The sequence below is a fragment of the Bombyx mandarina genome, chromosome 12, assembly GCF_030267445.1.
Source record: "Bombyx mandarina strain Sakado chromosome 12, ASM3026744v2".
Taxonomy (NCBI): Eukaryota; Metazoa; Arthropoda; class Insecta; order Lepidoptera; family Bombycidae; genus Bombyx; species Bombyx mandarina.
Window position 1 is genome coordinate 14,628,813 of NC_143219.1, and position 16,497 is coordinate 14,645,309.

The 16,497-nt window shown below is 33.7% G+C and overlaps 2 protein-coding genes across 2 annotated transcripts; one reads left to right on the top strand and one right to left on the bottom strand.

Annotated features, from left to right (window-relative positions):
* Positions 1–1,782: 1,782 nt before the first annotated feature.
* On the bottom strand, positions 1,783–7,560 carry LOC114248758 (uncharacterized). The gene is made up of 7 exons (XM_028182172.2): positions 7,294–7,560; positions 6,850–6,990; positions 6,006–6,137; positions 4,562–4,707; positions 3,935–4,074; positions 3,141–3,333; positions 1,783–1,976 (listed from the first exon to the last, which is right to left on the bottom strand). Exons 1-7 carry the CDS (start codon positions 7,369–7,371, stop codon positions 1,811–1,813), a joined length of 996 nt encoding a protein of 331 aa, XP_028037973.2. The 5' UTR covers positions 7,372–7,560; the 3' UTR covers positions 1,783–1,810.
* A 5,628-nt stretch (positions 7,561–13,188) lies between these two features.
* LOC149501854 (uncharacterized protein K02A2.6) lies at positions 13,189–16,312 on the top strand. The gene is made up of 4 exons (XM_089731802.1): positions 13,189–13,782; positions 14,173–14,318; positions 14,850–15,386; positions 16,216–16,312. The coding sequence occupies exons 1-4, from the start codon at positions 13,189–13,191 to the stop codon at positions 16,310–16,312; spliced, it is 1,374 nt and encodes a 457-aa protein (XP_089587928.1).
* Positions 16,313–16,497: the final 185 nt, after the last annotated feature.

Consider the following 16,497-nt stretch of genomic DNA (forward strand, 5'->3'; position numbering starts at 1 on the left):
GCCCCCAGAAGATCATAGATCTATAGGATTAGAATTTTCAAGGAAGTCGACGCATTGCTTTTATATTCTTTTGCTGCACAACCTAACACTGTTCGGTTCTAAAATTGAGCAATTGTTTGCTGGCAAAGTTGGGAACTTTCTATGAAGCAAGCCGTTCAGGGTTTCATTAGAAAGCCTGTTTCTTTTGTCAGTTTTTAAATTTGAGAACACTGAATAATCTTTCCACCTCAGTCTTTGAAGAAGGAACTGCTAGCAAAAGTGAAATGACAATTACAAGGTTTTCGTAAATGAAATTACCATGATAATCTTTCATGGTACATGAAGTACCTGTATATTACAATACAAGTAAGTTCTGGTGACATCAACGAAAATAGGTAAATAAAAATTTGGCGGATTATACTTATTGGGATTCTGGGGAATCCCTAAGAAAAAGCAGTGGCTTAATCTATGATTTACTTTACTAGAGGGTTACTGTTGAATCAAACCTTTATAGTTTTTATACACAACTCTGTTTTATTCTTTTACTTGTCAACTCGACTTAATGTCATTCTCTCTCCATAAAATAAAATGTTCATTGTTTTACTTTAATTATCGTTTATTTTAAAATTCACAACAGTTACTAGTATAGGCTTTGCTTTTTACCCCGAAATATCCTAAATCCTGGTATTTTTTAAATTGTCTTTATCATCCAAAATATCAGCTATTTTTCCCTAAAAAAGGGAGAATTCCCTAAAAGTGGAAGCACTGCTTCAAAGTACGCTACATTTTTTATTGAGTCAGAACTCATATCTGCCATCTAGTGAGTTTATTAGATCATTAATGCCTAAAAGTTACAAAAATGACGTCGCCACAGGAGTAAGATGACGCTAGTTGTATGTTATTTTCCTTTGTATGGGAGTTGCACCCCCCTGTCTATCTCGTTGTAGCAGTCACTGAGCAAGTAATCACTACGTGTAGCAGTGTTGACAAATAAATTATAATTTTAATTGATACTAATGACGTTTTTAGTCCTCTTTGAAAAGCAAAAGAAACATAGCCCATACGTACAATGTACATTGACATTTTTTGTTCTTAAAACAAAAATTTTTTTTTTTTAGCTAATAGAATGAAATAGAGTAATCAAGTGATACTTACGCTTAGTAAGTTCTACCAAGTCAACAGACTAAGTTAGTGGTCAGTGGTGTAAATGGAGACTGTGGCTTAAAGCATGTTTTAACATAAATCAAAAGAATCCCGCGAAAATAATTACAAAGAAACTAATAAAATAATTCAGTCTCGGTAACATCACTGCTCCAAAATGCAAAGCATAAAGTAAAGTCAGAAACTTACTTTATATAAGTAGTGTTCTATGGTTTGGAAACATAGCAGATACTATGAGATATGCCTGCAGTAATCGATACCAGTTTTCAAGTCCAGGTAAATTAAGGCATCAGAACGAAAATCAGATTTTAAAATATTTGAAAGCAATTTGATAGCTGTGAGCCAGTTAAATTGACTCGACCGTGATGGAGGTGTCTTAATTTCTTAAGTATAATTGGTTTCCTGTGTTTTCAAATTCGGTATTTCCCAGCTCTTTAAATGTAAAGAGGCCTAATGAGGCTAGTAAGTTACGGCCCCTACCAGGGAGCCTTACTTACCTACTACGCTTTACGCTTTTAAAACATTTCTAATAAACCATTTACTACATAATTATCTCCACTCCCATACGTTCATCTTTTAAAGGATGACCAAAAGATGACCAAAATTAATTTATGTGGGTTTTTAAATAAATTATCTAGACAGTCAATAGTAACAGTATTTAATCTAAAATTTATTTAGCTTCCGAATCATCTTGACTTCCGGCGCCAGAGCGTCCTCGTTCTTCTACCATCATTTTACCCATATCTTCAGCTTGTTGTATGCCAGAGAACACTGTGCCGTTTTGCACTTTCCTTAGTATCTTAGCGTCGTGGAACGAATGATTGTGAGCCGATATCCTGCAATTAATAAAATATATAGTAAGATTTACATAATAAATTTGGTTTTACAGCACCAGATGGGTTGGGGAAAATGCGGTTGCAATAGAAACCAATAAATGTGATTATCTATTATTTCCTTTGTCTCAACTACATTGATACAGATCAGTATCTGCGAATATTAAATATTGTTTTTAGTCTTCCAAAATTCTCTAAGGTACCACGAAAATATAATAGAAAATGGTTAGGCAACTTTTTCAATGCGTCAACCCCAGTTTTGGTTTAATATTTTATTATAGTTAATTATTATTTATTAAACTGACTATGGGATATTCTGGAAAATAAATAAAAGTAAAGAAAATAATCTTGCAAACTAATGAAGAAACCATTCAATTAATAAAAAAAAATTACATAAACATATGAGTTATATAGGAGCAATTATATATGAAATTTATTTTTATTATAAAAAGGTTGCCTTAACCCTTAGAGCGCGAACCGTCGGTAGATCGACTCTTATAATGCGTATGTGAGTATTATAAAGTGAGGAGCGTCGGAATACCGACTATTGCAGTTTGATTATATTTAGATCTGTACATACGGACGTGTCTTAGCGCGGGCACGTATAACATTTTAATCGGTTATTACAGTTATAAATAACCTTTTAAAATTATTTAGCTGTTAATTTCGAATTTATTTTTGTAATTGTTTTTTTACGTAAAGTTTTTTCTAAGGTGCATTGTTTTAAAAATCCTTTAGCAATTTTTTGCAAAATATGTGTAAGCTCGGCTCTAAAAGAGTTAATATGTCTGATAACTAAAAGACTTAATAATTAGGAGAAATAAATACGCGACTTGATCCCAGTTTGCTAAAGTCACATTAGTGAAAATTGTAACAAATTTTTTCAAATTTATTTATTATAAAAAAAAGAACACAATATTCCTAACCTAAAAGTACATGTTATTATCCGCAACATGCTTCGTCATATTACAGAAATAAAGTTATCAGCAACATGCTTCGTCAGTAACAAATTCTGTTGAGTCATGTAGTAGAACCAAGCATAGAACTAAAAAGAGGCAGACAGTAATGTTATTTCATACTATTTATGTCGTAATTATTTTCAACTTTCGCCTGATTAAATCGTTAATCACAAACCCCTTGGTACGTATTAAAAAAAAACTATCTTACCTTTGTACAATAACATTATTTTTGGTAACAACAGCAGCTTGACATTTAGTTCTCTTCGAATGATTATCGATACATTGCCACCTCCGATGTCCTGAATTTCGTCCCGTATACACCAAGTAATATAGATAACGATTTAAAACCATTTGTAAGTTGCCCTGGTTTGATACTGAATACTGCATGCTCGGTGGTTGATCTGCAATAATTTTATTAAAAGGTGATTATTTTAAAATCTACCTGTTATTTAATGGTGGCTGAGTGTTGTCAGCTCGCACCTCAGAGTATCACAGTCCAACACATTTCTGACCAGTACGGGCCCAGGTTTCAAAAGACACCCATTATGGAGATATCGAAAGCAATTTTTATCAATCTAATAGTTTTGATAAATAAAATAATAAATGGCAAGCACTCAACAAAGGGCGCTATCAATGAAATAAGATTTCAGAAATCCTTGATCAAAACATATTAAATATTGTTGTTTACAATGCCATCAGAAATAATGCATCTTTCGTATGTTGTACCGATAGTCACTTTGAACAATATGCATGTTTTCATGATATATTTAAACAAATATACTGTGTGCATAATACCTACTATACCCACACTCAAAATAATGTATACATATGACTGAAATTTCTAAAGATCCTAGTAACATTTTTACACTTTTTATAGTGTATAAATAAAAAGCATGCCATTGTTTTTTTTTCAAAAATAACATTATGTACTCATTCATTTCTTATTTATTTAGAAAAAACGCAATGACTAAATTACATTCAATTCATGGCCTTTGATCTAACCTTTTTTATTTGTACTTTCTTTTTCCTTTGCAGTCTTTGAATATTTCGTTTTACTGTAATCTTGATCCAGCACGTCGTCATAATTCGATGTATCCATATCATCGTCAAGGGAGCTCTCATTAACGAATACTCTGGAAATTCTAAAAAAAACAATACAAAAAACGATTTGAATTTTTGTGTTGCCAGAGTTACGAGTAAAATAATGGACAGCACATGTTGATCGTATGCAATCTTTAACTTTGCATTATCTGCATATAAAACATTAATGTAAGAACTCTCTTATGTAGGGGATAAGTTGACCATGTATGCATCTAGCTGTAAAATACAACTCTGCTTACTAAAATTGATAGCACAGCAAGTGGTGTGATATAAATGCAGCATACCATTTTGTCCGATTGTCGCGAGCTTTAGACATAATTATAGGTAAAGTAAGACCCTGCTTAACGCTGTTTTGTTTAGCTAGCAGTTATATATCACTTTTTATTTCATTAAAAGTCACATATCCACACATGCTCAAAATCCTCTACCTGCGCCTCTTAATCAATAACATTGTAATTGGTTGGTAATATGAGTAGATGACACGTATTCAAGTGCTTATCTGCCAGTGTAAACAATTAAGAAACTTACTCTGGTGCCGAAGATTCTTTTTTCGGTGAATTACTGGACTCGGTTTTCTCTCTATTTTCTTTTGCTGCTGTGCTAGAATTTGATACAGAGTTTTGAATCTGAACAACCGAACGAGCATTCAGCATGGGTAATGTATGATCAATATTCTGAAAAAATCATATTTATGTCTTTGAATTGTTTTAAATTATAATATCAATAGCAATGATTTGAAACTGAAGCAATTCTAAACACTGGTTATCTAAATTTAACTATAATCACCGACCCTTTGAGATCTTTTGTTTTGGTACTGACATAGGAGAGACCTTCAAATCTTTGAAGTTCTATGGCATAAGTTCATATAGACCTTACTATGCATTTGTAATGAGTTGTTTATTTTTCTGGCAAGCGGTAACTATTGCTTATTAACACTTACTGGTGGTAGAACCTCATGTGAGTCCGCACGGGTAGGTACCACCACCCTGCCTATTTCTGCCGTGAAGCAGTAATGCGTTTCGGCTTGAAGGGTGGGGCAGCCGTTGTAACTATACTAAGATCTTACAACTTATATCTCAAGGCGGGTGGCGCATATATTTTGTAAATGTCTATGGGCTCCCGTAACCACTTAACACCAGGCGGGCTGTGAGCTCTTGCACCCAACTAAGCAATAAAAAAAAAACTAGTAAAAGCTTGGCTCAATTTACATAAATTTGACTTCTCTCATCTGACTTTCTACATAAAACTAAATTAATCCTTTGCAGTTGCACTCAAACTTCAATAGCTTCAGCTTTCATTTTTTGTTGTATACATCATCTCATAACAGTTTTATTCAAATAAGACTGAGCGCAATTGGTTGGTTATTTTTGAAATAAGTGTGGTTTGTATATATGGTTAGTGGCAGGATTGGATGGGTAAGATTTATAAAACAATGAACACTTGATTCCAAGTTAATAAAATTAAACTAGATGGCGTTGGATGTTTTATTCAATGCATAATATATACCAAAGTGGCCCAAATCTAGCTGTTTTTTACTGGTTATGTATCAGTCCAAACATGGATAAATCCAGTATTTCACTACACATATTTCTCATCTTAATATATTTCTGACGAAGCATGTTGCGGATAATAACATGTACTTTTAGGTTAGGTGTTCTTTTTTTTAATAATTTAATAAAGTTTTAAAAGATTTAATTATTCTTAATATTACAGTTTAAAATTAATAATTATATACTAATAACTCTGCCATAGGTAATCTGGTTTTCTAATCATAATTTTAATGTCAGTCAATTCTCAACATGTATTTCAATGTTCTGAAGTAACAAAACACTATCAAGTAGAGTCATTTCTATGTAACTACTTTAGTTACCAGATGGTTTAATTTGTATTTATACATTTTTTAATAAGTATCCATACTTTTTTACAACCCCCTGTAGATATTAACCTAAAATGTATTCATTTTATTACATACCATATCAACGATTCCTCTAATGTGAAGTGCTTTCCCAGCTACAATAAAAGCATTCAGTTCTTCATTAGGAACCTGAACTACTCCGGTATAAGCATAATCTAATATCGAGGATAATGTTTTATATGATACTTGCTGAAAATAATACAGGAATTTATTGATTAACACTCGTGAAAAGTTTTGTTTAATTAAAATAATTAAAACAATCCTACTTAATACAATCACAAATAAAATACACTATTTTATTAAATGACTAGCTGACCCAGCAGACTTCGTAGTGCCTCAGTCGATAAATAAAAGACAAACTTTTGCATAAAATAAACTTAAAAAAAAACAAAAGGAATCCATCCTACGAGGGACACATCAAAGGAAAAACAAAATTGTTTGTTTTTATATAATTCTGAGCATTTTCATATTTTTTCACCTTTTACCTTCTCTGGACTTCCACGAATAATTCAAGACCAATATTAGCCAAATCTGTCCAGCCATTCTCAAGTTTTAGCGAGACTAACGAACAGCAATTCATTTTTATATATATAGATAGAAGATAAATGATAGATGAAGATGATAGCACTATGTTAAGAATTAAGATTTTGTTGCACACTTGGTTGTATATTCATGAGTGATGCTGAATTGAATTAGTAATTCTGTGAATTGTTACATTTTGATGGTATATTAAAATACTATTGAGATTTCTAACTCATAACTTTAGTTTTAGTTTAGTAATTCTGGGAGTCTAGGAGTCCAGGAGAACCTTTTGCTTTGTGATCTTTCTCCAATACCACTTAACAAGTATGTATGAGACATAATCTGCTAATTTGATAGAATTTAAATACTTAGCTCTTACATTGAGAAATATGACTGGATGTTGACAATCTGCAGAGGCAATCAACTGCTTGATGTAAGGACTTATGAGAGACATCACCATGCGATGCACTCGCACCATATGCCCATCTGCAGCCAGTGTCATGTCCACAAATTCACCGCGCTGAGAATGTGATTATAAATCCTAAGCGTTTTGTATTGAAGCAAATAAATTCTACAATTGAATCTTCCTTTTGCTGCATGACAAAGTTTACTTCTAATGAATGTGGTACAATTTATTTAAAGAGAAATTTTTAATAAAGACTTTCAAAATTATACGAAATTTGTACTTTAATAGGTAACTTCATTAATTTTTTTTATACATGTAATGTTTACGTGATTCTCTTTAAAAATAATATGTAAGAAGTACTGGTAAAAAAATGGATTTATTAAACGCAATAATTTTTTAACATCAATTTTAGCTTACTTGTTGAAGTGTACTAAGACCGCGGCATATACTATTTTGGTATGCATCCCAGGACACCGATAAAGATGGTTGAGCCATATTAATGTTGATAAAATGTCTTCTTCAATTTATAAAATAACTGTTTTGCATGTTATTTAAAGGTAAATATAACGGTATTTGCAAGATACACATATACGAATTTATATTAATTAGGTAAATAATTAACAATTTTAGTTTAATCACAACTCAATCATAATAAATCAGTTAACTGACTAGACATAGATTATACACTTAATTGTGACTTAATATTTGTGACAAGATATTTTATCTATGGACTATGGACAGTAGTAGTTCCATTATTTCAACTGGAAAGTCAAAGCATCACAGCATACAACCTAATCTTTTATAAAATTATGTTGTTTTATGAAAAATGAGCGAAATGCCATGAAGTTGATTGATTTGAGATATTACTCAAATGGGATGAAATTAAATGAAACGAGATGTTAAGAGATATAGCTGTTGTAACCTTCTTTTTCATATTCCATTATTTGAAATATACTTCGAACACATTGTCATTTTTACCATCTATCATTATTATATATTTTATACTATGTCTTGAAAACATTGTTTTATTATATTGGCGACGAGTTAAAAGAAATTAAGATGAACGATGAACAATTCGCATTATTTTTACATGCACAACAAAACCAGCAAGAACAGATTTTACAAATCTTGAAGTTGTTGGTACCAGCAGCTTGCAATACAACAGCCAAGAGCGTGACGAACGACTCTTTTACAAAACATGATACGGATAACAAGATAAGTATAATCAAAAATTTCAATATGGATAAATACAACCCAGATACATTCAGAATTGACGATTACATTGATTTTTTCGAAAACAAATGCAAAATTCTTGATATCAATAACAGCGACTTACAGAAAGATTTGCTTCTGAATTTACTAACACCAGAGATATTCCACAAATTAAAAGTAGCTTTAACGCCTGATTTCGATATAGCTACATACAGCGAAATTTGTAACAAATTATTAGACCTCTATCGCATAAAAACGACGAGATATAGAGCCTTAACAGAATTTTGGAATTGCACTAGAGAACAAAATGAAACGATGGAGCACTATGCAAACAGATTAAAAAGTCTTAGTCGGGATTGTGGCTACGCTAATGACTTCCTGGAACGACAATTACGTGACCGCTTTGCCACTGGATTGAATCATCCAGATTTAGAAACTGACTTGAAACAAAAATGGCCTGATTTAATTCAAATGGTAGACGGAATACCAAGAGAAGTAACCTTTCAACAAATTTTTACAATCTCTCAATCAAGAGAACAGGCAGAACAAGACACACCACGAACAAGTATTAAAAAAATAAATAGGAGCAAAACCAAAACCGTACCATTACATCAAAATACAACACGAAAATTAAATCCAATGCATTGTTTACGCTGTGGAAAGAATTAACGGCACAGCCTATCACAGTGTTCAGCCAAGGACCATATTTGTAAAGAATGTAACACGAAGGCACACTTTGAGAGTTGTTGCATTAAGTCTGGACGGGCATACATCAGCTATACAAAAGGGAGCCGAAAATCAGTAAAAAAAATAACAAGACATCATAAGCCCTCAACTTCATCATCATCTATCAGTGTGCTTAGTGCGAGTTTTGTAACGTTCTCACTAGCGAGCCAGTTTGGTCAAATTTGTATGCAATTGGAACAGCGCCCCTAGCGGCAAACGTACTCGGTGTTATTTTGTGAGTGCGAGTTCATATTAACGTTGTGATCTCGTAACCGAGTAATTTTACCGAAATGAGTACTACGAATGACATTTGTGCGAGTGCGTGTTACAAATTAGTGGATTTTAACGTTTCGATCGAGTATTTCTTTAGTAGTTTTATTTTTCCAACTAGAGAGGCAAAAATATCATGCCATAGAGCCTAATCTTTTTTTATGAAAAATGATAATATGGAGTGAAATGGATTTGATTAATTTGAAGCATTAATCAATTGGCATGGAATGAAATGAAATGAGATCAGATAATATGGGATAAAATATAATCTCTGCAAAATGCTGATTATATACTGAGATTTTTTTCAGTGGACCTTTTCGAAGACTTCGAGAAGCTACGTCCAGCGGTTTTGTTTAATTTTTTAAAATTTTCGCACTTTCACAGATACTAAACAGTTAATAAACCCACGTTACTTTGTTATTGCACAGATGGGTGGACGAGCTCCCGGCCCACCTAATCTTAAGTGGTTACCGGAGCCCATAGACATCTACAACGCAAATGCCGCCTCCCACCTTGAGATATTAGTTCTAAGGTCTCAGTATAGTTACAACGGTTGTTCCACCCTTCAAACCGAAACGCATTACTGCTTCACGGCAAAAATAGGCAGGGTGGTGATACCTACCCGTGCGGACTCACAAGACGTCCTACCACCAGTAATTACAAAAATTAATTTTGCGGGTTTGATTTTTATTACATGATGCTATTCCTTTACAGTGAAAGTCAATCGTAAACATTTGATAAGTACGTATTTCATTAGAAAAATTGATACCCGCCGGCGGGATTAGAACACCGGTGCATTGCAAGATACGAATACACCGGACGCCTTAACCTTTAGGCCAAGACGGTCTCAAAATTACACTTATACACGAAGAAATATTAAATACGCATTAACTAAGAAACATTAAATAGACAAAATAAAACAATTCACACAATTTAGCTCCTCGCGGTCCCTCCAAAATGTCTTTTCATCTTTTTTTCCTAGTTGTTCAATTGTAAATGAATAAATCAAAATCAAATCGAGTTTACGTTCTATACGGTGAAAAATGAAGAATTGTGAGTGTGAGTTGAGATATGCTACTCGCTTCGCAGGGCGTTTATTCACCGAGAGCAGCAATAATATTATTTCTCGTATATTGGTAGCACGTGATGTTTTGGCATTAGACCGTCTAAATGAAATACAACGTATTTTAACAGCATTTTAATGGGAACCAACTACTTTCAAAATTATTCGGGTAATGTCACGTGTTCAATACTATTTTGTACCTTTAGAATTAAAGTGGCTCAACCCAAAATTCTTAGTTTCTGGTAAACTTCAATATTGTAATACAATAATTGTATTTTTTTAGTTTTTCGGTTTAAACACTTTAAGGCATGCCATTTTATTTGAAAAAGACAGAAAGAGTACTTAGTCCTTTTCTAGACTAAAAGAGACTGTTTAATTTTATAAGCTGATAGAATAATATAGAAAAGAATAATAGGATACCCTCTAATCGTCACATTGGAAAAAGGTATGGCTTTATCATTTTATCATTTAAATTATTTTTTATTGCACTTATAAAACTAATTTAATTTACAATATGTAACTACATATATCTATAACTAATCCGTACTTGTCAAATTCCTCATAAATTTTCAATATTCTTAATAAAATTCCTATCAATAATATACAAGTGCAAATGTTGAGCTGCTTGCCAGAAATTATATAATAGTGCTTTGTTTTTTTGTTGTTTCCTTGTAGGCTGCCTGTAATAATCTAAATCTGTGTGAAAGGCAATAAATGATTTTATTATTATCTACTAACGGTAGTCCAGTGGTCGAAATTTGAGAATAATTTATTTAAATTTTAAGTTTGAACATTATTATAGTTCTATTGTCACCTTTCTATTATCATCATTTCTATAATAATCATTGCTCTATGTCGCCAAGGCTACATTATAGAAAAATAATATTAAAGACAAAAAATATTAATCTATTCTCAATTTGACCACAGATTGATAAATCAATAAACAAAAAAAAGTATAAATGCATGTGTGTGTGTGTGTGTGTGTCAAATACATGGTAATGTGTGTAAGGTTTTTTATTCATTTAGTTTATTTTTTTATTGTTTATGCACAATTAAAAAAAAAAATTAGCAATCTGCACTACTTCTCTATATTCTCTATAAGTGTGGGAAATTTCATACTTCTCCGTCCGCGCAATTTTCGTAAAAAGGAGTCCAACATTTTTGCTGCACGTATTACCTACTTAAAATGTAGGTTCTTAATAATAATACATAAGTGTTTTGAAATATAAAACTAATCTTAAATTTTTTAGTTATACCACTTCCATTCTAAGGGTGCAATTTCGTAAACAAACTTTGCCGTAATGGCGTAACCTTTAAAATACACGAAAACTGCCCAGCATAAACATATTTTTTTAGTAACTTTAATAGAAGTATTAGAATTAGAAGTTTATTATAGAATTTATTTAATTGTAATTACATATTTAGACATACTTAACATAATTAATCTTGGAATAGGTAATTATTTCAGCTTTTTTTAATTAAAGAAATTATGTTTTACATAGGTTTAATGTTTTACCCGTTGAACGTTTATAAAATGATTGTATTTACGGTAATAGTGTTGATGATCTTCATTAGGTGGCCCAAATATACTAAAATTATTACGAGCATCCATCCTTATTTATAAATGTGTAAAGAAGCAAAATTATTATTACATTGTTCAAATTTCTATATAATTTATAAATATAAATCTGTACGTATGTACCTGTAAATATGTATATTGCGCGCGTGTGTGTGTGTGTGTGTGTGTGTGTGCGCGTGTGTATGTGCGTGTGTGTATATATTTCTATAATAGATAGATACACAGTGTGCAATTCATTTCGAAATTATTCTTGCCCATCTAATGGTTGTCTGGAAGAGATCACTCTTAGCGATAAGACCAAGAAAAAATGTTTCACAATATTTATTCATTTTGTGTACAATAAAGAATACTCTTTCACTGGTGGTAGGAACTCTTGGGAGTCCACACGGGTAGGTACCACCACCCCGCCTATTTCCGCCGTGAAGCAATAATGCGTTTCGGTTCGAAGGGTGGGGTAGCCGTTGTAACTATACTGAGACCTTAGAACTTATATCTCGAGGTGGGTGGCGCATTTACGTTGTAGATGTCTATGGGCTCCAGTAACCACTTAACATCAGGTGGGCTGTGAGCTCGTCCATCCATCTAAGCAATAAAAAAAAAAGCAACTCTATCTCGCTCTCTCTCTCTCATCAAACAACTCTTTAAAAAAAAAGCAATGATTTAATAAGAATTAAATGAAAAAGCAAAGAATTAATATGTATTTACAACTAGCTAGACGTCTATAAAATTTTCTAACCGAAAAAATATATGTGTATAAACCATTAGAATAGATAAAACCTTAAAAAACAACATTATTATTAAAAACGAAAGAAAAAATCTTGATATTGTATTGGTTTCACGGCAAAATTTTTAGTGACTACTTAACTTGCTTGAAAGTGAAGAAATACTCTCAAAATCCATTAATTTGCAACTCGCACTCGCACATACAATAATCGAGAGCCTCACTTCGGTAAAGCTATTCGATACATGAGACAGCAACATAAACAAACCTTCTCTCTCCCACAAAATGAGATTCATAAGCTTACCACTAGGTGGCACTGATACAAACTCACACAAAATAAACATAAAATTAACATCGACTGAGTAATTAAAAAAAACTCGCACTAAGCACAGGTACATTACCCATTACCCGACTAATTATAACTATCGTTAGAAAGCTTGGCATTTCAATTAAACGCCTTAAAAAAAACCTTGCGTGCTACCAATATAAAAGAAAAAATTATTGCTTCTCAAGATGAATAAACGTCCTGCAAATCGAGTAACTCGCACTCAGAGCTCCGCACGTTTCACCGTGAAGAGCGTCCACTCGATGCGAGTCATTCGATTCGATTTTTGAAACTCGCACTAAGCCTACAGTAATAACGAGGAAGAGAGCGATGATGAAGTTATATGCAGCGTCTTGGGTATACGTAAGAGAGAATGCAAACAAATCGATGTACGCATCAATGACATACCTTGCACTATGGATTGGGACCCCGGCTCTGCGTATTCAATAATAAACACGACATTATGGAAAAAATTAGGATCACCATCTTTACAACCCGCCCCGAAACTTAAGGCCTACGGTAACACCAACTTAAAAACAAAGGGAATTACAAAAGTAACAGTCGAAGTCGACGGACTGCAAAAACTTCTACCTGTGGTCGTAATGAAAAATGCCAAACCAATGTTATTTGGTTTACATTGGAGTGAAGTTTTTGAAATGGAATTTCCAAAACCAGTATACTCCATCAAAACATCAACACCTATGACTCTTAAACAAATATTGGATAAACATGTACAACTCTTTGATGGAAAACTAGGAAAAGTTAACAATTATTACGTAAACATACATGTCAAACCAGAAGCTGAACCGATCCACCTTCCTGCACGGCCTATAAAATTCAGCATGAAAAAGAATATAGAAAGGGAGTTAGATCGTCTGATCTCAGAAGGGATTGTGGAAAAAGTAGATCCTAATGTTACACCTATTGAATGGGCTACACCCACAGTTAACATTTTGAAATCTACAGGGGAAGTTAGGATATGTGGAGACTACAGAACTACACTTAACCCAGTACTTAATAAACATCTACACCCAGTTCCAATTTTCGATCAACTACGCCAAAATCTCGCAAACGGTAAATTATTTTCAAAAATAGACCTTAAAGACGCATACTTACAATTTGAAATAGCACCAGATTCGAAAAAGTACTTGACGTTGTCAACCCATAAAGGGTATTTCCAATACAATAGAATGCCTTTTGGAATATCGACTGCTCCTTCAATTTTTCAACATTTTCTGGATCAACTGCTTGGCGATATCACCAATGTAGCTGTATATTTTGACGACATAGCTATAGCAGGGAAAGATCTTTCAGAACATTTACAAACTTTATCTATTGTATTCGATCGCTTACAAAACGCTGGCCTAAAAGTTAACTTAAAGAAATGTAATTTCTTACAGAATCAGATTGAATACCTAGGTCACATAATAGATAAACATGGCATCCACCCAACCAAATCTAAAATTGATGCCATAACTAAGGCCCCAGCACCGTGTAATGCAAAAGAACTACGATCATTTTTAGGACTAGTTAACTTTTACGAACGGTTTGTACCACATCTTCACGGGATTTGTTCGGATCTTCACGATCTAACTAGTGAAAAAAATAGATGGCGTTGGACTGATCATGAAAACAGAATATTTGAAGATACAAAGAAATGCATAGCTTCTTCACAACCATTAATTGCATTTGACGAGAAACGTCCCCTTTATTTAGCATGTGACGCTTCCGAAAAGGGATTGGGTGCAGTATTATTCCACAAGGACTCGAACATAGAACAACCAATTGCTTTTGCTTCAAGGAAACTACGACCAGCGGAAATGAAATATTCCGTTATTGATCGTGAAGCTTTAGCAATAGTATTTGGTATAAAAAAATTTGATCAGTACTTGAGAGGAACGAAATTTAATCTAGTTACGGACCATAAGCCTCTTATACATATTATGGGTGCACACCGCAACCTTCCTAAACTAGCCAATAACCGATTGGTAAGATGGGCTCTAGTAGTGGGAAGTTATCAATATGACATTTACTACAGGAAAGGTGAAAATAACACATTAGCTGATTGCCTTTCCAGATTACCAAACCCTGAAACTGAACCCTCCGAGACAGAAGGGCTTGTAGATAAAATAGATCTACGTCTTTTGAGCACTCGAATGACTGACCTTAATCTATCAGAACAGTTACTTATGAAAACAACTTCAAAGGATCATATACTCACAAAAGTTTGTCAAAATTTAAAAACCGGCTGGAGAGAATCAGAATACAATCCAGAAATGAAACCATTCTACAGAAACCGGACTGAATTATCTGTTGAGAATAAGATACTCATGAGGCAAGGACGCATCGTTATACCCACAGCACTCCGAAAAGCCATTCTTACATACCTTCATCGAGGACATCCTGGCATTTCTGCTATGAAAGCACTTTCACGTTACTATGTTTGGTGGCCTAACCTTGACGAAGACATAGAATTATTTGTCAAGAAATGTACCAGATGCCAACAGAACCGCCCTTGTAATCCTGAACTTCCTGTATTTTCCTGGTCCATACCAGAAGAAGTATGGGAGAGAATCCATATCGACTTTGCTGGACCATTCGAAGGATCGTATTGGTTGGTATTGTGCGACGCTCTCTCCAAATGGGTGGAAATACGACCGATGAAACACATCAACACCAGATCACTTTGTCTTACATTAGATAACATATTTTGTACATTTGGCTTACCAAAAATGATTATAACTGATAATGGACCTCAATTTACATCTTATGAATTTAAAGAATATTGCACAAAACAATCTATTTTACATGTCACATCATCTCCATATCATCCTCGGACAAATGGGCTGGCAGAACGTTTAGTCAGAACATTCAAAAATAGAATGGCATCGGTAGACAACACAAATCTCGAGCGCCGACTATTAGAATTTTTGTTTACATACAGAAACACTCCGCACTCGTCCACTGGTAAATCTCCAGCTGAGATGATGTTTGGACGACAATTGAATTGCATACTTTCCAACATTCGGCCAGACAAAAGAAGATTAATGCAGTATTTACAAGTAAAAGAAAACATTCGTACCACATCACCGAGTTACCGACCAAGTGACCAAGTATATATTAAAACACGCAATGATAAAATATGGGAACCAGCGGTAATTACATCCCGAAAACATAAATATTCATATATTGTTTCAACACCAGGAGGACTAGAAAAACGAAGGCACGCTGATCACATCAGGCCACGCGAGTCCTCCACCTTAGAAACCCCGAGGAATGAAAGGGCGCATTCTTCTATGCTGCCGGCGACTGCTTCTCCAGATATTGGAATGGAAACAACAATTAACGAAAGGCTAACTAAAAACAAGAATTCGGCAGCAGTACCATTACCTACACCGCAGTCACCTACAAATGTACAAATTTCTCCAAATTCACCTTCACAGCATTCGAAGTTATACTCCTCACCTGCTCCGGTCTCCACTCCTGTGCCATTTGCTCCGCGTCGAAGTAATCGACGTATACAGGCACCCCGCCGTCTGATCAACGAGATGTAGATGGGGAGGAATGTTGTAACCTTCTTTTTCATATTCCATTATTTGAAATATACTTCGAACACATTGTCATTTTTACCATCTATCATTATTATATATTTTATGCTATGTCTTGAAAACATTGTTTTATTATAATAGCCTCAATAAAATGGTGGTTATTTACAGAGACTTTTG

Excerpts from the sequence above, each read along its gene's own strand:
- LOC114248758 (XM_028182172.2), bottom strand. The coding sequence starts at position 7,371 with ATGGCTCAACCATCTTTATCGGTGTCCTGGGATGCATACCAAAATAGT. Across the intron at positions 4,708-6,005 it reads TTAGAGGAATCGTTGATATG|AATATTGATCATACATTACC; the intron begins GTATGTAATAAA and ends TGATTTTTTCAG. Across the intron at positions 1,977-3,140 it reads AATAATGTTATTGTACAAAG|GATATCGGCTCACAATCATT; the intron begins GTAAGATAGTTT and ends TATTAATTGCAG.
- LOC149501854 (XM_089731802.1), top strand. The coding sequence starts at position 13,189 with ATGGATTGGGACCCCGGCTCTGCGTATTCAATAATAAACACGACATTA. Across the intron at positions 14,319-14,849 it reads CTAGTTAACTTTTACGAACG|ATTACCAAACCCTGAAACTG; the intron begins GTTTGTACCACA and ends TTGCCTTTCCAG. Across the intron at positions 15,387-16,215 it reads CCATTCGAAGGATCGTATTG|CATTCGAAGTTATACTCCTC; the intron begins GTTGGTATTGTG and ends TCACCTTCACAG.